A 27,634-nucleotide genomic window follows, 5' to 3' on the forward strand; every position below is an offset into this window, starting at 1 on the left:
TTGAGCACCCGCCATCTTTCTAAAATCGTCTGCCCACTGGCCTTTTTGCTTCTCTAGGCCACTACTCCGTGACGACTTTAGTCCACCTTCCTTTCCGTCTTCTCGTTGTAATAAAATTGTTATTAATAAAATTGTTTAAATTTCATTTTGGCACATGTTCGCTACACGTTATATATCGTTTTAATTTTTTATTATATAGTATTAGTGTAGTCCTAGGTTTTGTTGTTATTTATGGCTTAAAATACTATACCTACATAAATTGTCAGAAAGCTAGGCGGCTGTAGCTCAAGGTAAAAAAAAACTTAGAATATTTATAAGCATAACAACTCTTTTCTATCAAATTACAACTACTTGAATTTTTGTAGAGAAAATTGCCTTTTATGTTAAATATATACATTACTATCAAGTAATAAACAATAATCATATTGTCTAATAAGACAGTAAAAAGTAAGCGTAAGTCATAGTTTACAATTTGATATCTATTATCTGTAAAAAAAAAATTATAGCATAAATGACACTACAGTTGGTAGCGCCACTGTGCTGCTTATGTTGTCTGTGGACGTTTAGTATGATTGATTTTCTCGATTCGGCCCGGGGGCCAGCTGTTTGCTGCACCGACTGCATTGCGCCTGCCTGAACTGAATGCACTTGTAAAAAAAAAACTACCCAAGACCTAGCCCGGATTTAAATCTATCCAGTCTGCCCTCAGCCGCCACCATGGCCACTATCGATATGAGGTGCGTTAGTTTTTATATTGTGCCTTTGAGTTTTAATGTTTTCATAATTTATAATTATGGATATTTTCCAGAGTCTACGACGAAATTGAAGCTCTTGAAGCTATACTGATAGAAGACCTTGCTGTTAAGCATGATGAAGGCGTGCCGATAATTGAGACGGTGATACATCCGTCGACTGGTGATCAAATCGATCTGCAATATGTATGCGTGACGCTGGTGGTCAAGTTAACCCCAGACTACCCTGAAACTAGCCCGGAGGTGTTCCTTAAGAACTCTCGAGGACTTGACGATACGCTGCTGTCTGATATCGATTTGAAAATAAAGGAGAAGTTAGATAGACATGTTGGAAATCCAATTGTTTTCGAATTGATTGAGGTAAGTCAGATTCATAATTTTTCCCTATAATTCAAATTTCAATTATAATATCGATGAGATAGAAAATGTAAATTAATTTCATATTATATGTTCATACAATATTCTATCTTTTTTTTTTTTTTTTTTTTTATAGAATAGGAAGGCGGACGAGCATATGGGCCACCTGATGGTAAGTGGTCACCAACGCTCTTAGACATTAGCATTGTAAGAAATGTCAACCATCGCTTACATATCCAATGCGCCACCAACCTTGGGAACTAAGATTTTATGTCCCTTGTGCCTGTAATTACACTGGCTCACTCACCCTTCAAACCGGAACACAACAATACCAAGTATTGCTGTTTTGCGGTAGAATATCTGATGAGTGGGTGGTACCTACCCAGACGAGCTTGCACAAAGCCCTACCACCAGTAAATCTCTACAAAATATATATATATAGAAGATACATAATTAAATTAATATTAGTATAAATAGAATATTATAAAATTAAAGTAGTACTTTTGTCTAAGTTAAAGATTTTCTTTTAATTACCAATAGATATTTCTAGAAATGCATATATGCTTTAAAATAAACTTAAATAAGTGTTATAATTTTACTTTTACTGCTGTATTTATTTATATTGGAATATAAATAAATGTATGTTGAAAAATTAAAAATTGTGTCTGCGAAGTGTTTCTGTTTTGAGCTTAGTATTTTTCAATATAAGTGTTCTAATATTAAAATCAAACAAATGCACTGCTATTTTTAATTTAATCAATAATTTGTTTAGATATAAATAGCATACTCATTGTGATGACATTATTCGTTTTATTTGTATATATAAATATACTATGATTGTTGCAATTTTTATATTATGTTTGTTTAGAAAAATTGTTAATTAAAAAGCTGATCTATATCGATCTAATGCAGGGAGATTTTTGATTTGATAGCTGTACATTTTTTTATAAGTTACCAATTTGATTTAAATTTAATCTTATAATTCGTTAATAAACGTCTGTTTTTAAAATGTAATAATTTTTTAGGATAATGTTATAATTATTTGTTGTTATTTTTATAAAAAGTGATTTTGATATATTTGCATATTGTCTTATTGTTTGTTAGTTGTGGCTGACCTGCAAAGTTATTGTAATATCGAAAATGTACCGACAATTTTGTAAATAAGTAAATTTTATTTAATTTTTTTTAAATTTATTTACTTAAAATTATTCTTACAGATTGTCCGTGAGTATCTGACTAAATGGAACTTGCCAAGCGGACAGTGTGTTATTTGCCTCCATGGCTTTGTCAAGGGTGATGTGTTTATAAAGACACCATGCTACCACCACTTCCACAGCTACTGCTTGGCGAAACACTTGATTAACAGCGAGAAGTATTATATGGAAGAATTTGAGAAGCTGCCTAACTGGCAGAGGTCCCAATCGGTACCGTTCCAGGTATTATCAAAAAACTGCTTGAATTCAATATCATATATGAAATGCAAATAAAATAGCATATATTTATTGAAATATGTCTGATTTCCAAGGGCTTTTCAGCAGATGCTCTTTTATTGTCATCATTGAAATTGTTTTGGTGGCTAATCCAGAAAGGTCCCTATAATTATTGGTTTTGAAACACAAGAATTAAATGTGTAATTATTTAACTATGTAGCTTGATTCAAACTATTTCATATAAAACACAGATTATTGTATGTATATTATATTACATGCAAGATTATTTTTCCATAGCAAACATGCCCAGTTTGCCGCTGCTCCATATCTTTCGATGTGAACACTCTGGAAGAAGCTCCGCAACCGATTGAATCTATAAATGCTCCACCATTTCGCTTGACTGCCGAGTTGAAGGTAAAATATTCAATTAAAATAATAAGTTTTTAAATGCAATTTAGAAATTTTAAATGATGTAGATAAGATTTTATTTATAATATATTATGTGATTCCCAGGCTCTGCAGGCGCGCATGTCGGCGATGCTGGCGCGCCAGGTGGAGCGCGGTGGGGTGGTGGGCTCCGGGGACGACGGGCCGCCGCTGCTGACCATTTCCACTGCCGCGGACAAGGAGGTAACATTTCGTTTGTAACTTAGTCTACTTAGTCAAATTATTTTATAGGTTCGGTAAATTATCAATTTTTAAGAAAGAAAGCCTACAGAACTTTTTTGTTTAAACTTTTTTAAAAGGAGGCAAAAGGCTCCACCAGCGTCGCTCAGCGAGAGGCGAATGTTGAGCGCGTCGTGCCCAGCACCTCCACTGATAATACACCGGATCAGCCCTACCGCGGCCCATACCGGTGAGATATATATATATATATATATAATTTAGAATCGAATTAAGTTTTCAATAGTCAAATCCCAAAGCTGCCAGTTTTCAAGAAATGTCTGACAAAATCGAAGGCAATTGGACCAAAACACTACTAAGTCATCTTACCCAAATAAATTGGTATTACGAAAATCATTCCACCTTACTATTAAGGTACTTTGCTATCTTGTTACGTCTCTTGTACGGACCGCACTCGATTGCGTGTCGGCTGTACACCAGCATTAACGGTGCGTTGTCCGGCAGCGGGTTCAACCGGCGCCCCAAGCCGGGCCGGCGCGGCCGCGGCGGTGCGCGGTGACCCGCCTACCGCGCACGAGCCCCGCCCGCCGCCTAGCGCTCCACTCCGCACCTTGACGAACCGGCTCAATCCGCTTTTCAACGGTCACCGATCTACCTCCCCGACACTCCCTGCCGCGCTCTCGGCTCACGTCCGCCGACGCTCGTCCTCCGGCCTCGGGTGAGTCAGTCGGCACCACGTGACCGGGATGCGCCCGGCCGCCCGGGAAATTATCGAATCGAGTCCGAATCGATAATCGATTTTCTATATCGAGTTATTGTTTGTCGAAATCGGATTCGCACTTTAATAGATGTACGCATTTGGAATAGTGCCGGGATTTGGATGTTTACTTTTAATGTCTGTGTGGTAGCTCGATGCCGGATCGACTGCGGTTCGTACGAGTCGAAAACTATATCGGAACGTAATGAATTGACGGGATCCGAGCGATTTTTAGACGTGTTCATATTTTATATAGACTCGAATAAAAGCTTTAAAAATAAACAACCAAATTTCCTAAATTCGATAAATAATTTCCCGATGGCGAATCAAAGATTTGTGGCATCGAAATTCATATATTTGTATGTGTCAGAATTTTTTATATGTACAGGGTCCTATATTTTGTTGACCGACCAAAGTCGGGTTATATACTCGAGACTGACGATTTACCCTAGTTCACTAAACGCTGCTAGTTTTTTTACTAAACGTACTCCGTGCCATACGAGCTACATTCTATTAAATTGCATATTCCTCAGAAGTAAGCAACGAATTTATTTGCTATTTACAACTATACATCGTGATTGTTTTGCGTATTTATAAAAAAATAGCTTTAATTGCATCAGATGACATGGATTTTTATTATCAATACTTCTGAAAAAATATTTTAGACTAAATACTACACTAACAGCTACAAAAAGAAATATTAAATCAAACAACAAATTCGAAACTCAATGAGCATGATGTCAGAAATTGATAACCGATATTGAGTCTAATAATCATAACATTGAAAGGATAGACATATTTTTTTGTTTTGACTGATGAATTTTGGAATCATATTGAAGATAAAAAATCGATTTATTATTACTATGGTAACTAACGTTTAAAACTGGTTCCGGCTACAGATGGTTACACACAGTCGAGCCGCAACCAGCGATGGCTGAGAAGTAAAAAGAGTTAGTCTTATGATCAAAATGAATTTATTAAGACTAGTTTTGACCCACTCTAGAATATTAGGCTTTTTACCTTTATATTGCTTTCCATAATATTATATAAAAACTAACAATAATATAGAGCATAATATAAAATATATTATTGCCATTAAAAAGGCTTAAGTACTCACCCCCCCATTCCCCAAAATTTATTTTGTCTCAATATATTTGCAATTCATGTGCCGATCACGAAAGTAACAATTTTGGCATTTAGTTGAATGTGAAATTTAAAAAGACAATTTCGAGTTTGTATACAAAAGGCCCATGTAATGTAAAAATTTCGATACCACAAATAAATCCTCAAAATATCCAAAAAAAAAGTGTCGTTATTGTAAGATGAGTTTGAAGTAAATTATAAAAAAATCAAAAAAAAATGTAACTCTATCTTACAAGATCGTTGCTAATCCTGACGAACGGTGATCGATAATTGAAAAATAGGTTCAGCCTCGGAAGACGGTGGGGCGGCACAAAACCCTCAAATAATAGTCATTCATTGTACTCCTAGATATCACACTCCTGTGACGATTCTAGTCAACCCCTAGATTCACGTACTAAATGTTAAATGTTTCAATGTTCGTCTCGGCGCCTTCGCTGATTAAGCTATCGACTATGTTCAATTTAGGGCACCTCGCTTAATATATATACGTAATATGTGTAGACGTTAACTTATGTAGATATTTTAATTGGTGAGGAGGGCTAGTGTGTGCCCATGTGGATATCACCCATCTACTCTGCTCTGTTCCGGTTTGAAGGGAAAACTTCTTACCTCCCAAAGATATTGGCGCAATGGCGATATAAGGATTGTTTAATATTGCTTATATCGCCAATGTTTATAGGCGGTGGTAACCAATAGGTGCCCATTTGCGAGCCAACATAAATTTACCACCGTATTCGACAATTTTGGCTCATTGTGTTTATCAAACGTTGAATAAGTTGGACTAAATTGCGAGTAACATCTTGCTTGCTTCTAATAATTCGTATGTAAACTGAACAATGTTAAAATGACTTACACAAATGTTGCTAACATTAGCGTCTATACCATAAAGTATAAACATTAATTGAGGAACGCCATTTTAAACTTTTGTCTTTATATTAAAATTTATATTTGATTCAATTATAAGTGTTTTTCAAGTTCTAAAATTTAAAAAAGGATAGTAAGTGAAGTATAATTGGTGAAATATGAATGGAATTTTCTTTGATATTAAAATGTTTAATGTTTACTCAATTTGGGAACGATTCTTCAATTATTCCTAACAAAAAACGGGTATACTACTGGCGATGTAATATTTGGTAATATTATTTTTAGACATTTTTTCTATTTATAGTACATATTTAATTTGTTAATTCTATTTTGAATTATAATTTATTATAAAAGACACTGACTATTATTTTCTTTAAATACATTAATGTTTTGTGTCAAATTGTTTTTTAAGAATTTAATATGTTTTAGATTTTATAGTTATGTTTATTTAATGAACTTTGCAGCTACTTTTTTAAATTTAGGATATTTAGTGTTTAAATGACTATTTATTTATAATATAATACAAGAAGTTTATTATGTTATATTAAAAATTTAAAAATACAAGTGTTGCAATGCTATTTGTATTCTTGCCATATAAATTAATTGAAGCACATACACACATGAAGTATTAATATTGTTATTACATTCCATTGTATTAGTTTGTAATAATAAATTTGTTAAATTTTATTCTCATGACGCGGGCGAGTTTTGGGTGATGGAAATGTACTTAATGCTTGTATTGTTTTCTATAATTATCCATGTTTTTGAAATATCATTTGAATCTCTGCTATCGCTTATAACTAGTAGGTAATTTTGAAATTATTATCGTGTAGAAATGTTAATATACTTAACAGTAAAACATTTGACTTTCTCAACGAAATAAGTGTTTTAATGTTCAAGTTTATAAAGTAGTATAGAACATTAAATGTCTATATGCGTCATAAACGCTTCTCTTCATATTTACGTAAAACGTGTATCGGTATATTGTCAGTTTTGTGTCATTTTATCTGTGTGTAGAATTTGATGGATCAATAAACTTACCAAAGAAAATGTTGTTTTATTTTAAAAATATCCTTTAATAAAAAGTTAAATGGCATTAATTGCACGTACATTATTTTTATGTATTTTTTTCATTTACCTACTAATTCATTATTACGTTAATTTTTAAACCGTAATTGAAAAACTTAACAAAACTATAGGTTATGTATAAAATGGTGCCATAGAAAAATACCTAAATTAAGAAGAATGCGGTCGATTGAAAGCACGCGGCCGCCATGTTACAAATATGGCATCCAACCTTCAGTTGCTTCCGATAGAAACGGTCATTTGCATGTCTGACCTGGACAAATATGGACGTGTGCCAATGGTTCCTGAACCGGTGTTTGGTATATTGACCTCGTATAATGAAACAATTTAAGCCGCATTCCTTTGATTCCACGAATTACAGTTAAATGATTTATCATAATATATAAGTTTTTTCTTTGACTTAACTTTTAAATGTAACGACGGCAAATTTAAATGTTAATTAAATACGTATTGACTGTTTCGTAGTGTACCACATTTTTAATATCCGAATATTTAGATGAATATATAATGTGCAAATCATATTTCTCTTATAACAGTAACTTCAAATTTCATACATCACCCAAAATAATATTATATTTCTCTAACTAAAACTTTGTATATATCATTATGTTTTGTGTCACTTTAATTGGAAATATTTTTGTAAGGTCATTGGAGTCAGTTCCATGGATACCATAAGCCTAACTAAAATATGACTATTATCATAACAGATAAATATTAGTGTTTGAAATTATAATATACTTATATTTTATAGTTTTATTTGGACTTAGGTTTTATTATCTACTAAACATCGAACAAAATGGAGGCAGATAACTTATACCATCTTACGGAAAGCATTACCAGACTCCAAAGCGTTCAGTTTAATTAATGACGGGTTTAGCGAGAATATAATAGTACAGTATACAGTAACAGCCTTTTAACGTCCCACTGCTGGGCAAAGGCCTCCTCTCCCTTTCGAGGAGAAGGTTTTGGAGCTTATTCCAGCAGCTGATCCAATGCGGGTTGATAGAATACACATGTGGCAGAATTTTAATGAAATTAGACACATGCAGGTTTCCTCACGATGTTTTCCTTCACCGTCACGCTCGAGATGAATTATAAACACAAATTAAGCACATGATAATTCAGTCGTGCTTGCCCGGGTTTGAACTCACCATCAGCGGTTAAGATTCACGCGTTCTAACCACTAGGCCAACTCGGCTTTTTTTGTCTGTATGTAATTGACGCGAGAAGTTTCCGAATCTACGCGGTAAAAATTCTTTTTAAATAAGTGTATAGTATATTACAATGACAATGTATAGTATATAACAACTCACTTTCCCCTGCCTTTCAAAGGTTAACAAAGGAGACAAAAAGTGGTTTTAAGCAAAATTTGACGGGCCGGTTGGCGTGGTTGGTAGATACTTGCCTTTTACCCCGATGGTTATGGGTTCGATTCCCACCCAGGAAAGACATTAGTGTGCATGAATATGTCTGTTTGTCCTGAGTCTGGGTGTATCTATATAAATATGTATTTACAAAAGAAAAGTATATGTATTATATCAGTTGTCTTTTTTACGAGTTCTGCTTAATTTGGGAACGTCCTAAAATGCGATATCCAACTCGTTAAATAGTAGTTAGCTAGATATTGTTATGTAGTACATATTGTTGACGAGTTTTAGTTTATCTATGTTACAAAATAGGTAAAAATGTTCATAGTAAAAAAAATAGTTTATACCAATTAAAACTATAGAATAATTGCGAACATAAATTATTTTGATTCTAACAGAATAACATTTGTCGCAATAGTTATCATTTTCCATTGATTTTGTTACACACCTTATTATATTATAAGCTGCCCCATGCGGTTGACGCGCGTTTCTGCTCCATCCCTGTGGGTCGAATCATGATGTTATATACCTATGCAAAATTTAGCGTTTGTTGGAAGAAATCTCTCATGAATATAAGCTTTCCTTTATTTTTATTATTTTTGATAGGTAATTATAAGATAATGTTTGGTAAATAAACAATAAAATAAATTGTACTGGTAGATCAAGTAAATTCTTCAGTTTTCTATATTAGCTTAGATTTAAGCTTATAACTAAGAAATCGGAAATAATTAGGACAACAAAACGAAAGCTTCGTCCCAGAAAATTGTAACGCGGTAGTGTGATGCAGCCATTTAATGGAAAGTTCAATATAATTACTCACTTCACCAGATAATATGTGCACTTGTTCAATATTTAATCAGAATGATCAGGAGGACAATTTTACTAATCTAAAGTAATTGCGATAAGTTCCCGATTCGATTCCAATCTAACTTTTACTATTCTATATTTATTCGGATTGGAACAGAACCGATATAATGTTGTAATTAATGGCTTTTATACCAATAGTTCATATTTAAAGGATAGGAAAACGCATAAACGGCACCGAATTACGCTTCAATTCGATTGCGATAAAGTGACAATTTGTTAATAGAATTGGCCCCCAGTATAAGTATTTTAATCATAAACTAGCGAAATTTCCCTGTTTCTTGTATGATACTTTGTTGCTGTCAAGAGAAAGAAAATATAGTACTATGACTATTATAAGAAGAGCAGATCCCAGTGGTTAGAATACGTGAATCTGAATTCAATGTGAGTTTATATTTTCGTGTGCTTAATTTATTTTTATATTCTCTCTTGGTGATGAAGGAAAACATAATGAAGAAATCTCCACGAATCGGATGCAAATCTGTCACGTGTCGACCGCATTGGCGCGGCGTTGTTGAGTAAACTCCAAACCTCAAAGAGAGGAAACAATGCTGTGTGATATTTGCAGCATTAATGATTTATCATCATCATCATCATCAAAAGGGTGATTCCTTTTCGCGTCCACTGCTGGACATAGGTCTCTCCAATGGCACGCCACTGAGCTCGATTTTCAGCTCTTAATCTCCAACCGCTGCCAACCACCTTGCGTATATCGTCAAATGACGTCAGGGGGTGCTAATGATTTATCATTAATGTCAAAAATATGAATACGTAATAATCATGAGGCTCAATCAATCAATACAGGGTTCTTATTACGCAGTGTCCTTTAATACAAGATATCATAAACAGTAACGCCGAAACCATGCAAGATAATTTATACAGACCTCTAGTATTATACTATCGTTGATTAGTTAGATTTAATCATCAGCCGCAACCAGACTTCACCTTGCTTTTAGGTTTAGGCTGCCTCTTGCGAGTGCCATTCATCACGGTACTGAGCTAGACTTAACCAAGCTTAATTAAAAAATAGAAGAACATGATTTACTGTTATTAAAATGTAATATTATCGAGTCGACATGTTTATATATGTCATCTACCGTATACGTTAAACGCGTAGGTATTAATTTCTTTTCTATTTGCATTGTATAGGACGCCAAGTCTCCGTGACTCATTCGACGGATATGGATAAAACAGCCGAGGATGTTTGGTGAGTAATATGATTATAATAAGGTTCGTTATCGTTGGAACGGAGACGTTTAAAAGTTTGCGACCTTTGATGCTGATTAAAAATATAATTTTGTACGTATAATTCCGTGTTTTACCTTAAAACGTACAGACCCTGAAAAGCCATTACTAACGAATGTTTAAATTTTATGGCTATCGTGGTTGTGTAATTGAGTTGTAAGCTACGTGTCCGATAAGTCCAAGGACCTCTGCATTTAGAAGACGGCCCTAATTGTCTTAAGAGTAAATTTCAGTCATTTGTAAAACGATACTCGACAATATGTAATATTTTATATGGCTTATAAATAAGTTTTAAGGTATCTAACTTAGATGTAAGCAAATTGGTGTATAAGCACAAAATTTACTCTTATGTAAACATAGTTTTGGTAGGAATTTATAAAACGTTAAATATCGCCTATATTTCAATTATATAGTTAGTTTAATAATATTGTACTAGAATGCGTTCCAAAACTTATTCTTATGGCCTTACTCATAAACTTTATTTATCGAGTAATTAGATAAACAATGCTCTGTCTTTTTCTTTTAAATGTCAAATCAATAATGACAGAACGAGCGAAATCTGTGTCCAACTAAACAGCTTAAGCAACATTTATAAGAAAGACCGTTAAGGTATAAATTCATGGCCTTTTTTGTTGTGTTAAAAATATAAAATACAATATTGATTTGATACATATTACAATATAATACTACGACGTATTAAAAGGATGTTGTTGAGGTTGTCGTCATTGTACAGTTTACACCTTGAAACAATTCAATGCTAATTGTAATCAATTGGATTACAATTAGTATTTTACATTTTTAAAATAATCTATGCTAATGGTTAAGCAGAAACGTACAAATTGAAGGAATATGACTCCTATATAGGAAAATAAAATCCAAAGACACATATTTAAAGAATATTCTCCAAAACAACGGGGACAAAATTAATCACATAACTTCCGTCTCTTCTACCAGCTCGTGGGTCTATCTTTCTCTTAAGACTTATCCCATGATGTATGACCTTGGGAAAACCAGAACAAACAATTCTAACTAATATTTTAAATTCGAAAGTGAGTGGATGGTACGCTTTCATGTTTTAACTATTCAATCAATTCAATCAACATTGTAAGAGGTACATAAAACGTTATAAGGTGGAAACTGGTCATTTGATAACAACTAATATAAGCAATATGTATTTATTAAGGGTAATTCCATTGCCTTTTTTAATTTAATTGCTCTATGCTGTGACTGATTCAATGCCTAGTACAACTTGATTCTATGCTAATAGCCATGGATTCACCTTTCAGTTTGTCATTGCGTATCCTTTAAATGTAATAATGATTAGTCAATATTAAATATCACACTCTTTTCTGACATTTCCCAATCGACTTCTCCGGAGATTTTCGAATTTGTTCTTACTTGATAATATATAATTTTATAATATAGAACTTTACTGTGTGGTGTCTTTTTCAATTAACATTTAGAAGTTACTTCTGATTAAAAATTGAATTCTAAATGACAGAAAGAAGTTTTTTTTTTTTAAATTTGACAGACTTCTTAATAAACAGATATTTCTAGTGTGGGTGTCATTAAGTCTCTCGTCCATTTAACCGTAACCATATGGGTTCTAATAAAAGCAATTAGCGTTATATTCAGCGGCATGTGTTAAATTATTATTTATTTAGAGAAACAAGATAAATCGTGGTTCGTGCGATAATAAACTTTACATAGATGACGTTATATGATCTTCAGTTTATTATATACTAGTTAATACTAGGCTTTGCACGGGTAGATAAGAAGTAAAATTTATTTTGGATAGGATTTGCGTAAAATCCGTTCTTAGGGGAAGGGGTAACTGTGACAAATTTCAAGTCAATCGGGTGGATAGCTAAGATTTCGTGATAAACAGTATTTTTTTTTATAATTATTAATAATATGCGTATGGCGTTTATTGCGCTTAACCATCTTATTTGAAATATATATAAAATATGAAAGTAATACTTAAAGAGCCAAGTGATTTTTGAGAGTTGTGGATTTATTTCGTTTTTTATATTTAGGGCCTTATATTTATGTTCTTTTCTCGATCTATATATTTAGGGCCAACTCAATCACTTGGTTCAGGATAGTCACAAAATCAACTTGTTTTTTCCCAAGTGAAACAAAATCATCTGCGCATATATTTTATACATTTTCATAAATATTACACATTGTTAGGTATATGTCAAACCATTAAAAAGTAATAAATTATCTATGGTTTCCTCTTAATAAATATGGTTTCCTCTTACTGGTGGTAGGGCTTTGTGCAAGCTCGTCTGGGTAGGTACCACCCACTCATCAGATATTCTACCGCAAAACAGCAATACTTGATATTGTTGTGTTCCGGTTTGAAGGGTGAGTGAGCCAGTGTAATTACAGGCACAAGGGACATAAAATCTTAGTTCCCAAGGTTGGTGGCGCATTGGATATGTAAGCGATGGTTGACATTTCTTACAATGCCAATGTCTAAGAGCGTTGGTGACCACTTACCATCAGGTGGCCCATATGCTCGTCCGCCTTCCTATTCTATAAAAAAAAAAAAAAAGATAGTAATGACAGTAGGCTACGACCGTGTGAGTAGGTCTATGCCGGATACCTATGTCATAATCAACATGTAAATAGTGAATATCTAAATAAACAAGACAATAGACATAGTAATAAAGACAAAAATACACATATTTTTTATCGTGATAAACAAATATTTAATGTCTATTATTAATATATAAAACTTACGTAGAAAAATCTATGCTTAGTAAAATCAAATAATGCACCAACCTTTACTTCCACATAACTGCTCTACATATTATTTTCAAATAAATCAATACAAAAACAAATATACAAACAGTTTAAAATAATAATATTATAATGTAAAATTCTAAATACTACATCTACATGTGAACTAAGTAAATACATCTTCCGAAGAATAAAAAAAAAAACATATTTATAAATAAACAATATCTAATAAATAAATGAGAGTATTATTGCTAAACTATGTAATATAATTGCATGATAAATGCTTATGTATTATTATATTATAGCAGCATTATGTGTACGGCCTTAATTTTTACTTTCTTACATAAAAATGTCATAGCTCTATAAGCCACCCGACTTTACATACGTCTTTATCGCTGCGTTCCGCTTCACTCACTTCCTCTGATATCATACAGCCAGACGGCCAGTTTGAAAATCGAACACGCGAGTGACAGACGTGTAATGTGTTATTAAAAGAAAAGTTTTTTTTTCTTTTCGTGTTTAAGTGACAAATGTTCGAAAATGTCTGCTCTATTGAAAAATGTCACGAACTGCATATGGCATGCGTTCGACTCGCTGCAGATCAATGAAGCGGTGCATAAATCAAAATTAAAGGTTCGTTATTACATATACTTTCTATTTTATTTTCAAGGGTATATTTTAATGCCCTAACCTTGCGAAAATAATGCAACGTTTATATTTAATGATACAATAATTGTGAACAAAAATATCTGCAACCTTATAAAAAAATAATGTGTAGAAAATTTAAAAAATATTTAGCAAAGTAAAAAAATTAAAACGTTAAGATTCTGTATTTTTTAATCGCCGTATAAAAAATATATATTTAAAGATGTTGTAATGACCTTAAAAGCTATTACATGATGTCATGCTGTCATAAAGATCCTTAAACTCGGATTGTGTTGTTTTTGGATGTTAAATAAACAAAACCGCTATTGTTATCGTGACAGAAACGTACCTTTTATCATATCAATCTATGTACTTTGCGTTATATACGGTTATACAGCCTAGCTTATCTAAATAAAATAATTAACGATGAATAAATCATGAATCAATACCGGTCTAGTGCCGTTCCATTATTTAATTGAAGTCTAAAATAAAATGTCGATAAAGTTTATTATAGGTTTACCATACATAAATCAAAAGGCATAAATATAGTAGTTCGGAATCCGAACTGCATATACGACGCCAATGTCTATGGCGGTGGTGACCATTTACCATCAGCTGATCCATTTGCTAATTCATCTACCTCGATTATAAAAAATAAAATACAATCAAATGAACTTAGTTTCTCCTGACCGATTTCGGCCGGATGTCATTTGAAACGGACATTGCCAGACGATAGCCTACTGCGCAGACGATATAAAAGTGCTAAGTATATGTTCAAAAACAGGTGCACTCTCTATACCCATGCTCTCATAATTCGATAGTACGACCATTCGATAGAAATAGAGAGAGTTTGTTTATTTATTTAATCTTAGGAAGACTAGACTATATGTATTATATATATAATAATATAGAGACTTCAGTCGCAAGACCAACAGCTTTACGTGCCATTCAAACTACGAGCTGTCAAAATCGTAATATATTGTAAAAAATTCTAAAAAAAAGTTTCTTACATCTCTATCTTCGTAGCAAGTTAGCAGTCGTCTGAATTCAGATATGTACAATTTAACGATATAGTAGACTTATGAATATGTCAACAACTATTTTATAGTTATTTAAAAACAAATGACTGTAGGGGAAAATCAATTGTGCGTAAAAGTAATTTATGCGATTAGAACTTTGTACAACGTTGATCCATTGTTTTGAAACTGACTCATGATTCTCGCTAATAAGACTTGTTCTGTAGTATGATATCTTACTTCCAATGTTTTTGATTCGTTATAGTTTCGAAATTAAACAACATTTTATTATAATTATGTTTTAGCTTTACTTTTACACAATATAAGGCGTGCCCTGCTGTTTTACTTGCGTTAAATTATGAGCTTATAGATTTGTTTCACACATAATTTGGTACGTTATTCTCTAAATTTTGATAGATCGATTCATAAGAATCTGAACTAATAATTCCTGAGACCAATGCTGATTTTAGTTCCTAAAAAAACTTAATAACCTTTTGTATTGCGTATTCTAGAGAGTGAGTGAGAAAGTGATAATATATATTTTATATTAAAAATTCTCAACATATGCAATATCTCACAAAAATTAAAATATAACTAATTCATATTTATATCCGACATAGCAATACCAATAAAATACAGTCAAACAGTCGTCTTAAAGTGTATTTATTTGACAGTACTTGAGTATTTACAACTTACTGATATACCTATAGGGTATTTGCAAATAGATTTTTAATTTAGTTCTTTGAGATACTATACGAATATGCTCGTTAATGCTCTCTGTGACCGTGAATGAACATGAATAATTGATATCGATTTAGTCAATTAAACTTGACGCGTGCCAAAATTTTAAATTACAGACATCTCAGGCTTTTCTTGCTCGTATTCTGCAAAAACAAACTCGAAACGCGAGTAGTAAAAATCGATCGTGAAATATAAAAAAATGGTATATGACGTCGACTACAATAATCAAAACATATTATAACAGGCGTCTTTAATGATATACGAGTTTCTAACATTTTTGGAAAAAAAAAAACCAATACTGGTAACTTCATTTTTCGTTTACATTATTTCACCAGAATTGTGTACCGAGCCGTGCTTTTCGTAAGCTTCCACTGATTCATAGACCATATAATATGAATACTATCAAATCCCAATATAGAATTACCGATACAAACAATATGAGATGTAAGATTTCGTTTAATAGACCTTAAAGACATTGTTTTTTAGCTTCCAAAGAGTACTATTGTTATTAATTTGTTTTCTACCATTCTAAAAAACCGAAATCCAGTACATTTTTAAACATTGTTTATAATAGACGAAAAATAAAATTATCTCTAAATGAAACAAAATAACATAGTTTCTCGTGGACTATATACATCTATTTTGAAAATTAGTAAGCTAGCGTGACAGACATCGTTTATAGCAAATGTGGGCTCGCCCTCTGTCGACACCATTAGATGCTCCAATTTCTACTAAACTGCCATATAAAGATAGACATAGCTTATCAACAAATAAGCTTTCACGAGTAATATCGAAACCATACATGGTGTCTTGCCCGTATTTATTAGAAATTGTATTTATTTTAATATTTAGTATAATATTTTGTCCTATGTATTTACTCAACTTATATAGAATACCGTTCCAATCGCTATTGCATGTCAGAGATAATAAATTTAAGCGGGTATACGACGTTACTTATTAGAATAGCAACACCACACTACGTGATGTATCTCATATGGGTTGGTGGGTTGTCAGACGTCAAGTGTGAAAAACATAAGACGGGTGCCTTTTTTATTATGTAACCGACTGATGGAAATATAAAATATAAAGGAGTATGTCAGTAGCGCGTGTGATCATTTTGTCGAGCGACCCCTTTGGTCTCTTGGTCTCTTGCTCTCAGGACAGCGCCAGCGCCGGACGTGCGCACTGACTGATTTAATAAAATCAACTTATTGGACGACAATGGCGGCCATTAAAATGGCAATCCACATGAATCCGCGACATATATATATATATATATATATATATATATATATATATATATATATATATAAACAGGCAGGATAGCATCTACCGGGTTTTCACAATATAATTGAAAATTTTAAAAACATTAAATTTTCAAATTCATATTTACTAGTAATCATACAGTTAAGAGTATTATAGATATAGTATAGAGATACTAGTAGTATTATGTATTATTTTTATAAAAAAAAAAAAACATAACCTATTCATATCCTATTTTGCGTGCAAGAAATTAACTATTTTATTTTTTACCTGTAATTCTGAATTTATCTTATTTTATATTATTATACTCGTAAGCTTATTTCAATGGACCATTACTAATTAACTTGTAGGAATATCAAAATTTTGTATTTCCAACTTGCCTATTATATTATCTCTTGAATTTATATCGAAAATCATTTCGTCTGAAATCATTGATTCTTATTGCATTACGGGGTGTTTCCGCCTTCCCGTAACCTTCTCACTGGCGCCAGACAGACGGACGACGCTGCCGGAAGATATAATGCACTTTTATGCCCTTAATGATATGTTTACTCTTATATACATACCAATTTATATAATTAAATCACTACTTACATTGGCTACGTAAATAATATTTTATTTTAAAATCTATTTGTCAACTGACTTTTGTTTGATAGCTATTTACGAGTTTTATTCCTATCAATAAAAAAATTGAAATAAGATAAAAAATATGTTCGAAATTTGCAAATATATAACAGTTATTATCAAACTTTGAATAATGATTATCTTCGAATTTCGACCACTAGGCGAGCATTAGTCCTAAAAAATATTACAAACATATTTAGGTTAATAATAAGTAAAAAGCACTGAATGTCATTGACCTTTTGTAACTTACAATTATTAAAATAAGAAAGTGTTACCATCTAGTATCTTATCAACGTATTAATTACTTTTAAAAATTACTAAAGTAATAAATTATGCTTGTAAGTATGTCAATGTACATGAAGTGTACATACAAAGCGCACATTGCAGATTTTTATCGTCCAATCATTTAGTTATCAGCTGACTTAACAGGTAGCTATTACCAGCCGCTTTAATTTCCATAATAATGAAATTTGAATGATTAAAAATTTAATTAATTGTGTACATATTAAAAAAAATAATGTTCTTATTCAATTTTATAACACATATCTATGCTAAGTACATCTAAATCTGTTCAGCCGTGGGCGTGACGATATGAGCGTGTATTTGTGACCTACTCATATGGACTCTAAATTAATTTGATGTAATATTAAGTCAATAGACAAGCTGTTAATTCATTTTACCAGTGTACACATAACACTGGCTTACTAGTCCTCCACCACAGAACACAATTCTTATATTTAACATTAAAATAAAGTAACAGTCTGTATATAAATCCCACCGTTGGACTAAGGCCTCTCATTTTGAGAAGAAGGTATAGATCTTATAGCGTGTACAGAGTGTTGGCACTCTGGCCCAAAGCGGCTTGGTAACCATATGATAACATTTCATCCGACACATGCAGGTCTTCTCATAACGTTTTCTTTCGCCGCCAAATACAAGATTGACTTTAAACAAATTAAGCACATGAAAATTCAGTGGTTTTTGCTTGAGCCCGTAATCTTCGGTTAAGATTCACGAATTCTAAATACCGTGCATCGGGCGCATTTCTTTCAGTGCATATTATTAAAATCAATGCTATCACATAGCATTTTTACTGGACAATATCCACTGTATGTAACAGTCGGACAGTTCTGCGTTACCTTATTAATCTCTTGTATTACTACAATAAATGTTGAATGTGCGGTCTTAGTAATTTTACCACAGCCCAAACGAAGGTAACACTGAAGTTACAAGACATGACGTCACTCGACCTTGACCGGGTGACTTTTGAGATAATAAACTATTTGATGAGCTTTTAAATTCTACCAGCTTATCCCATAATTATTAATTCGATCTCTCTCTCTCTCTCTCTTTACATTCATTTATATATCGCGTATCATAGCTCGATATAACACGTATATTTTCTTTGAAGGTTATTTCATGTCATTGATTTGTGATTTGGCATTGTTACAAAACGTCTGTTCATTTAGATTTCAGTTATATATATTAAGAATTACATTTTGTTTGATATGAAAATATTGAAACGCTGAAACAAAACTTGATGTCCTATTATCGCTGTTATTCGTTAAATTTTATTTAAAAACAAAAAATTATATCAACAATAAAATTAATGCATGGAATAGTGGCAAAAATGCCAGCAGCATTTTTTTATTGAATCGTAATTCCGATCTTCTGGGCGAAATATGATCCAGACCTGATACCAATGGAGGCAATAAGACAGTTAAGTATAATATGTTGTATACATATATTTCATAATTATATTACACATACTGTATAATAGTATATATTGGTTATAGCATACCTACGTTATAACGTTATGTTATGTTTATAATCTACATAATACGTTTAGTAAAATCGTCATTGTGGCAATTCGCGTAATCGCGTATCCCCAATATACCACCATTCAATGACAATGTTATAACTAGTTTACGCCCTCGGCTTTACTCCTTTTCTTATATATTATGATCGGTTGAGTAGTTAATACGTAAGCGTAACAAATAATCAAACAAACTGGCTTTCGCATTTATAATGTTAAAACTTCAATTATCAAAGGTTTTAACTCAACGTGCTTTTTATTTAAATAAAAAATGAGTTCGCTTCTTAATGCATCCTCAAATTAAATTATCTCCGCGTCCGGTCCGACACAACCCGAATTCTCGCTAATTGACCTAATTGTATTCATTATACAATCGTTTCTTTTAAAAACCGGAGCTTTCAGAATGAGTAAGTAGGCTTGCTTTATACAAGCAATTTTAAGCTACCATTGTTTTCATTAGAATACATTCAAATATTTAAACAGATTTTTCATTAATTTGCTTATAATTAGATTAATATAAATCTAATGTAGAGACAGTCTTGTTTTTCAGATCGGGTCAATAAAAAGCATTGTCTCAATATCGGATCAAATAATAAGGATTTTTCTAGCGAGAAATTGTCGTTAACAGGCGAAATGTCCTCCACATTCTCTCTTTGCCCTCTGAACTCTTTACCGTTGTTGGATTAGGCGTGTCACAGTATTATGTGAGTGAGGTAATAGAGAAAGCAAGCTTTGCGAACACACTTGTTCACTATAATGTCCCGTGCAGTTTACTAATCTCTCTGAATAAAATCGTAGCTGAAATCGATCAAAAACGACCTACTCGCCAATTCAGCTGGTATTTAAAAGATATCTTCACCCTAAAGGCTGCATATTCTATGGTAGAGTGCGTCTGGTTTACTTATTAAATGTTAACAATGAGAACCTTCTATTTATCAGCTAACATTTCGTAAATCGACGTAATAATTTTGTAAGTGGTGAACGACGTAGAATTACATGTCCTAATTCGCGTGCAGCACTCGCGCACCATTTATGGCAGGACAACATTATTCTTTAGACATTGAAGCTTAGGGTTGCCAGACAATAAATAACACGTCCGTAAAATAACAAACTTGAAAAATATTAAATCGGTAATGATCGAATAACATACATACAATAAAAGCATATATATTAATAATATATTTGGGCATATATATATTTTTAAAGTTGACTGAAATATTTACCATATTTGGCATGATATGTATTCAAGCGTATGAAACGACTACATCTTTCGAATGACTTTCATTGTTTATAAGAATATTTTCAAAAATAGCCGAAATTGTAAGCTCCTTCTTTTTAAAAGTCCGTTAAAATAATTGCCATGTTTGACCTCAATCCTGATATCTATGCAACAGTATATAGCGACCACGTCTTGCGAACGACTTGCATTATTTATAAGCAAATTTTCCGTGTTTCTTAATACTTTACATGTAAACTGTTTTCCTTTATTTATTATTCCGAAGTTTCGTTAAATAATTTCTTATGCGATAAAGCTACTTTACAAATTAGAAAATTTTAACAGATTATTAATTAATAGATTTATTAGTTTTATATGTATAATAAAAAAGACCGAGTAAGATACAAAAAAAGCTTAATTATTATTGCGTGTGCAAAAAAGTTTATATGACACACGTAAACACCTTTTACGCTTCATTCTATATGTAATAAAACGTGCTAAAGGCATAATAAGGTTTAAAAATACTATTAGGAGCACCCCTGGCGCCCTTTGGAAATGTCAGAGTAACTTTTAAGACTGGCTGTCAAAATTTGACATTTAAGTAACTGCTCGCGAACATCAAATTTATCGCATATTAAGAGCGCTCCTAAAGTCAGCAAAATTTCAGATTTCCCCCGCGCGTCGCTTACACGCCCCTCTCGATACGCAATCAAATTTTATTTTTTCATTTCATTTTTCATTAGTTTTTAAATAATTATTCTGAAGAATATAGTGTAGTTATTTTAAATATATTAAAAGATCGTTCCAATAATAAATATAAAACGCTGTCAAAATGAATATCATAATCTCGTCTCGACTGCACCGCAGCGTCAGAAAGAAATCAAATAATCTATGTTTGAATTTTGAAGTATATCCGCCATGCGAGGTGTGGTAAGTGCCAAAAGCTTTTCATCATCAGCCGAAAGACGTCCACTGCTGGACAAAGGCCTCCCCTAAGGATTTCCACGTTGGCTGGTCTTATGCTGCCCGCATCCAATGTGCCCCGCCTACTGCCACTTCAATTTAGCAATTCTTCGGGCTATGTCGGTTACTTTGGTTCGCCTGCGGATTTCATCATTCCTGATTCGATCTCGCCGAGAAACTCCGAGCATAGCCCTCTCCATTGCCCTTTGAGTGACCTTGAGCCTTCTTATGAGGCCCATTGTAAGCGACCACGTCTCTGATCCATAAGTCATCACTGGCAACACACACTGGTCGAAGACTTTCGACTTGAGACACTGCCGTATTTGGGATGAGAAGATAAAAGCTTTTAATCTTAATAAAATAAAACTAATTAAAAATAATCCCTAATTGAAGCACTAGATTATGTGTAAATAAAATTAATTATCCTATTTTTATCTTAATAACTTATACATTATATAATTACAAGTTTAAATAAATAAAAATGTAAGATTTAAGCATATTTCGTGAAAATTTTCTATCGATTTTTTTAAATTCTTTATGATTTTGATCCCTCAAAAATATCAAGTAGTTATATTAAATTATAAATAAAATAAAATTATGAAATATTAAAAGAATGCCATTAAAGATAACAGGAGGGATAAGATTTCTAACTAAATTAGAGTTTTTAATTGAAGTATGTTCGTCTTTTAGCATAATCATTTACTTATCTATAAATAATAATGTGATAACATAAATTTACGTACTAATATAATACTATGATATTCTATCGTAATTTATGACACTATTATTGTTCGTATTATATAGAATGAAAATTACATAATGGAATTAAGCGCTTATCTGACGTAACAACTAGCTTAAGCGTTTGTAAGAAACATAGACAAGAAAATAAAATTAGTTTTGCATCATAATCAAGTATCTTTAATTCAAGGACATTTTATTGATATTGTTTGTACGTATTATTTATTTATTTCAAGTGGTCATCTTTGGCCATAGACATTGACACAATTAAGATGCTGTCACACACTTCTTACACCGTCAATGCGCTGCCAACCATGGGATCTACAAACCTTTATGACCATGGGGGCAGCAGGTCTTGACTTTTCTAAAGGAACTAGAAGAACCTTTCTAATAACATCACATAAAGATCTCTAAAACTACTCTTAATTAACCAATATCTGATAAATAATAAACAATACGTCTTGCCTTAAATTCACGGGGCGGACATTTTTTTGTGCCTGGAGCGCCAAATCTTAATCCGCCACTGCCCTTGCACCATGTAATAATAATAACTAGTTCATTCTCTTGAAACCGGATCACACCAATACAAATTTGTTGTAAAATAACTGATGAGTGAAGATGGTAGCCGCTCATCGTAAGACAGGCCTGCACAATGTAGGTATATATGAATAACATGTTATCGGATTTAATATTTATACTTCATCACTATATTACTTAATAACTGATTACGATCAGTAACAATCCGTAACCGCCTGTGAATTTCCCACTGCTGGGCGAAAGGCCTCCTCTCCCTTTTTGAGGAGAAGGTTTGGAGTTTATTCCACCATGCTGCTCCAGTGCGGGTTGGTGGAATACACATGTGATAGAATTTCAGTGAAATTAGACACATGCAGGTTTCCTCACGATGGGGGGTTTGAACCCCCGCTTATTGTTTAATATTCACGCGTTCTTACCACTGGGCCATCTCATAACGAAGGATTGAACAATTCATACGATATTTACGATTAAAATTTATCATGCTCTATATAGGCCGGCACCGCACTTTTTTTTAACGTTGTTAAAACGCATTACGCATTTCCTCCACGGGAACAGCCCCACTGTTCCCTGGGTATTTGAGTCTTACCGATGTCCAAGGTGCCGAGTGCGCTGCGAATATCAGAATACTCACTATAAAACCAGCGGTACCCTTACCATGGTACCGTTGCAAACCGGCAACACACCTGCAAAACCTCGGTGCGGTGGTAGTTTCCATCACCTTCTGCTCGTTTTTTCTCCTCTTACATAAAAATATATAAATATTATACACAGAACTTTAAATCTAAAATGATAACTAGCCTAGGGAATAAAATCATATCTTCCATATCTATTACTGGTGTTAGGGCTTTGTGCAAGCTCGTCTGTGTAAAAGAAATCCATAGGCAAATTTGCATGGTATTAGCGCCAGTAGTTTCGGATGTGCGTTTATATATCAGTCAGTGAGTTATTTTATCGTTATTAAATTTATGTACATAGACAACGAATTATAGATAATTATTCACAAACAATATTTAACATTATATATTCCAAACAACTATATATCTATGAATCGTGTTGAATATTAACATTGATAGTAAATAATACCTTCAATGACTAAACATTTAACATATGTACATGTTTATTTACGACGTATATATGTAAATATATAAGTAATACAAGTTTGCGGGGATTTAATATTCACACGACGTGTTCCATGCTTACTACGAGAACTTAGTATACAACTCCATTCGGACCGAGAATGTACCTGGCAGTATAATCCTTTTATAGAGCTATTAACCATTTATAAAACATAACTTTAACTTATTACTAATATTTTATTATTACTTAAAAGTATAAAAACAATATCATAGTCAAAATATTTTTTATAGTGAAGTTGCAAGTTCGAATTTAAGTGCAACGTTACATTTATGCAAAACGTTTCAGATGCAAAAAGGGCATAATTTCTGCCAGGTATGCGTATTGTTTTTTTTTAGGTCGACGGACTGACAAATGGGCCACCCGATGGTAAGTGGTCACCGCCGCCTTAATACTTCGTATTGTTGTGTTCCGATATGAAGGGTGAGTGTGCCAGTGTAATTGCAGGCACAAAATACATAACACCTTAGTTCCCAAGGTTAGTGGCGCATTGACGATATAAGGAATGGTCAATATTTCTTACATTGCCGATATCTATGTCTCCGTTTTCCCCACCACCTACAATATCCTTACCTACCTTCAAGTGAAGAGTGAATAGGCATCTTCTAGGCATGCGCGCTTCACCTTAGACTGTATCTTCACTTTCCATCAGGTGTGATAACAGTCAAGCGCTAGCTAATATTTATATATAAACAATATATATATTTAGCCCGTCCCCCTAACTATTTTATAAAAAAGGATACACGTTTCAAATTAGCATATCACTGTAAGTAGGTTTACAATATTTCACGAATGAGATACGAAGCGATTTCTGTTGTCATAAAATAATTTTAAAAGCGTATTGTTCTGTCAAGATCGCCAGTGCAAACGTAACCGGATGGTGAGTCATGTGGTGTAGCATATCTCATTATGGTTTATTTGTATAGAATTTATACAATTTATAAGCAATAGAAGCGTCATAATAAGATGTTTGAAGTATCTAAGGCTTTATAATAACTAGCGGAGTAATAAAAAAGAATAATAATTGATTATTAATGGGTACTTTTTATCTTTTTTCTCTAAATCGAGCTGTACTATCAAGTAACATTGTAAAATACTCCCTCATTCTTATCAAGGTGTTCAAAACAGCTTATTCTAACAGAACTAATTGACTCTTTCTCTTTCTTATTCCTCGTTGATTTATAAGTATAAATTAAGTCTTGAAAATATGTTCTCATGTCAATATAATACAAATAAGCCATTATCGCAAATGGCCATTTTTCTATTTAAATTTGAACCTATAAATAATTTATCGAACGTTTTGACTTTTGTCAGTGTTTTAATTTTGTTATTAACCGACTTCAAAAGAAGGTGGTGGTTCTTATTTCGTTAGTTTGTTACCTCAGAATTCCGTCATTTATAGGTTGATTTTTAAAAATCTTCTTTTGTTTATATTTATGGCATATTTCCGGTCCTATTTGCAAAACTTAAGAGGTAAAAATAGGGGATGACTTTTTTATGACAATTTCTATGGGATCTTTGACAACTGTCAAAAGTGTCAAAGTCAAATTTATATCGATTTATATATAATAATAGTAAACAAAAGCTATAGAAACCACCAACAGACAAAAGATTATTTTATTTAACGGCAGAAATTGATAAACTACATATCAATTAAAGTGTCCATAATTGAAAGTGAAAAACTAAATCGGTCTTTGCGTATGATGCGTTTTTTAATTTCTAACCTTCGATATGTGGTGCTGATGTCCTTCTGACCGATTTCAGCACAGCAGTCAGTCTCGAGAGAGAGTAGCCAACTGCGCAGGACATATTAATAATAGTGCACCAGTGTGTGCGCAAACACAGGTGCATTCTCTATTTCCTCACTTTCATTATCCTATGGAAAAGTGATCTGTCCCGACCGAGAATAGTTCAGGCGCAGAACCAACGGCTTTACATCCTTTACGAGGCACGGGAGTGTATTCATTTCTAATTTCGATATATAAACATTTTTTTTATTATTATTTGTACAAGTAAGATTCACGCGTTCTAACCACTAGGCCATCTCGGCTATATTATATATTATTTATATTTTTTTTTTTATATGCCCCGGGATGGCAAATGACTCTACTCCACCTGATGGTAAGTGGTAGTAGAGTCCAAACGCGACGACGGCCAGTACAGTCGGGAAGAATGTTCTGTACTAGCCGTCCCCGCCTTGCCGGCCCGCAAGATGCCTCTTCACGCCTCGTTTGAAGGAACCCGGGTTGTAAGAGGAGGGGAACACGTGAGCTGGTAAGGAATTCCATTCTTTGGTAGTGCGACAAAGAAAGGAGTTGCCAAATTTCTTTGTGCGCGATGGAAATGATGTCACAGTTAGGCGGTGACATCGAGAACCAGCTCGCGTGGACTTAAGAAGGAAGGGGGAAGCAGGAATTAGAGAGAACAATTCCTCAGAGCACTCGCCGTGATACAGACGATAGAAAGCGCTCAGTGCTGCTATCTCGCGACGCAATTGTAAAGGTTCAAGGGTGTTTGTGACCTTTACGTCGCCAATAATGCGTACTGCACGTCGCTGCAACCGGTCCAAGGCCTCCATTAGGTACTTAGCGGAGCCATCCCAAAGGTGCGAGCAATATTCAACGCAAGACCGTACCTGTGTTTTGTATAACAGGCACAGTTGTTGTGGCGTGAAAAAACGCCGCACCTTGTTCAGAACTCCGAGTTTTCGTGAAGCTGTTTTTATAATAGCCTCGATGTAATCCCTTGGACTAAGGTCGCAGCGAACGTCCATCCCCAGCATGGCGATTTTGCTTTGTATCATCAGCGGTGTGCCACAGAGGGAGGGATGAGGGTAAAATGGTGACTTTTTCGCTGTGAGAGCGCACACCTGTGTTTTCTTGGCATTAAACTCAACAAGATTATCAGAACCCCATTTGGCGATGAGCTCTAATGTCCTATCGAGTTCAATAACAAGATTCTCCCGCCTCTCCTCAGTTTCCGCCCGCCCAGCCACTGCGCGTCCGTGGTATCCACCATGCACTGTACTATCATCTGCATAGCAATGTATGTTCCCAAGAGAGAGCATATCATTGATATGCAAAAGAAAGAGTGTGGGAGATAGCACAGATCCCTGGGGGACGCCAGCATTCACTACATAGAATTGTGAAGCGCAACCATCTACTAAAACACGAAGGCTACGCTTGTGTAGGAAGCTGGCAATCCAGGTGCATAGCTGAGCAGGCAGACCATATGCCGGTAGCTTGGAGAGAAGACTTCTGTGCCAGACCCTGTCGAAAGCCTTGGAGATATCGAGGCTGACAGCCAACGATTCTCCATGCTTGTCGATAGCTTCACCCCAGAGGTGCGTTACGTACGCTAGAAGATCACCTGTGGACCGTTTTGGTCGAAACCCGTACTGACGATCATTAATTAGACAGTGATCTTCTAGGTAATGGATCAGTTGGTTGTTTAAAATCCGTTCCATCACCTTACAAAGTACTGAGGTGATAGCTATTGGCCGATAATTTGCCGGGTCAGACCGATCCCCTTTTTTGGGAACCGCTTGCACATTAGCTCTTCTCCAAGCCTCCGGCACACATCCCGAAGAGAGAGAAAGTTGGAACAGGCGCGTTAACACGGGAGACAGCTCCGCCGCGCACTTCTTCAGCACAATGGCTGGTATTCCATCGGGACCGCTAGCTTTCCGTATATCGAGTGATTGC

The 27,634-nt window shown here is 33.8% G+C and overlaps 2 protein-coding genes across 4 annotated transcripts in view; both read left to right on the top strand.

The window, feature by feature from the left end:
* The first annotated feature begins 553 nt into the window (after window positions 1–553).
* On the top strand, window positions 554–6,971 carry LOC126773675 (E3 ubiquitin-protein ligase RNF25). Of its 2 annotated transcripts, none has more exons than XM_050494745.1 (7): window positions 554–737; window positions 809–1,112; window positions 2,327–2,545; window positions 2,837–2,953; window positions 3,053–3,169; window positions 3,289–3,395; window positions 3,668–6,971. In XM_050494745.1, the coding sequence occupies exons 1-7, from the start codon at window positions 718–720 to the stop codon at window positions 3,720–3,722; spliced, it is 939 nt and encodes a 312-aa protein (XP_050350702.1). In that variant the 5' UTR covers window positions 554–717; the 3' UTR covers window positions 3,723–6,971. The 2 variants fall into 2 exon arrangements, with proteins under 2 accessions (XP_050350702.1, XP_050350701.1); XM_050494744.1 differs by having other exon boundaries at window positions 556–737; window positions 3,286–3,395.
* A 6,687-nt stretch (window positions 6,972–13,658) lies between these two features.
* LOC126773668 (differentially expressed in FDCP 6-like) overlaps window positions 13,659–27,634 on the top strand; it is a 39,260-nt gene continuing 25,284 nt past the window's right edge. For both annotated transcript variants that reach the window (XR_007669760.1, XM_050494730.1), the window contains exon 1: window positions 13,659–13,870. Coding sequence is in view for 1 of the 2 variants with exons in the window: in XM_050494730.1 (XP_050350687.1) it covers window positions 13,778–13,870 (93 nt within the window). In the remaining variant the exon portion in view is untranslated. The remainder of the gene's footprint in view (window positions 13,871–27,634) is intronic.

Source organism: Nymphalis io, chromosome 15, assembly GCF_905147045.1.
Source record: "Nymphalis io chromosome 15, ilAglIoxx1.1, whole genome shotgun sequence".
In the NCBI taxonomy this organism is placed as follows: Eukaryota; Metazoa; Arthropoda; class Insecta; order Lepidoptera; family Nymphalidae; genus Nymphalis; species Nymphalis io.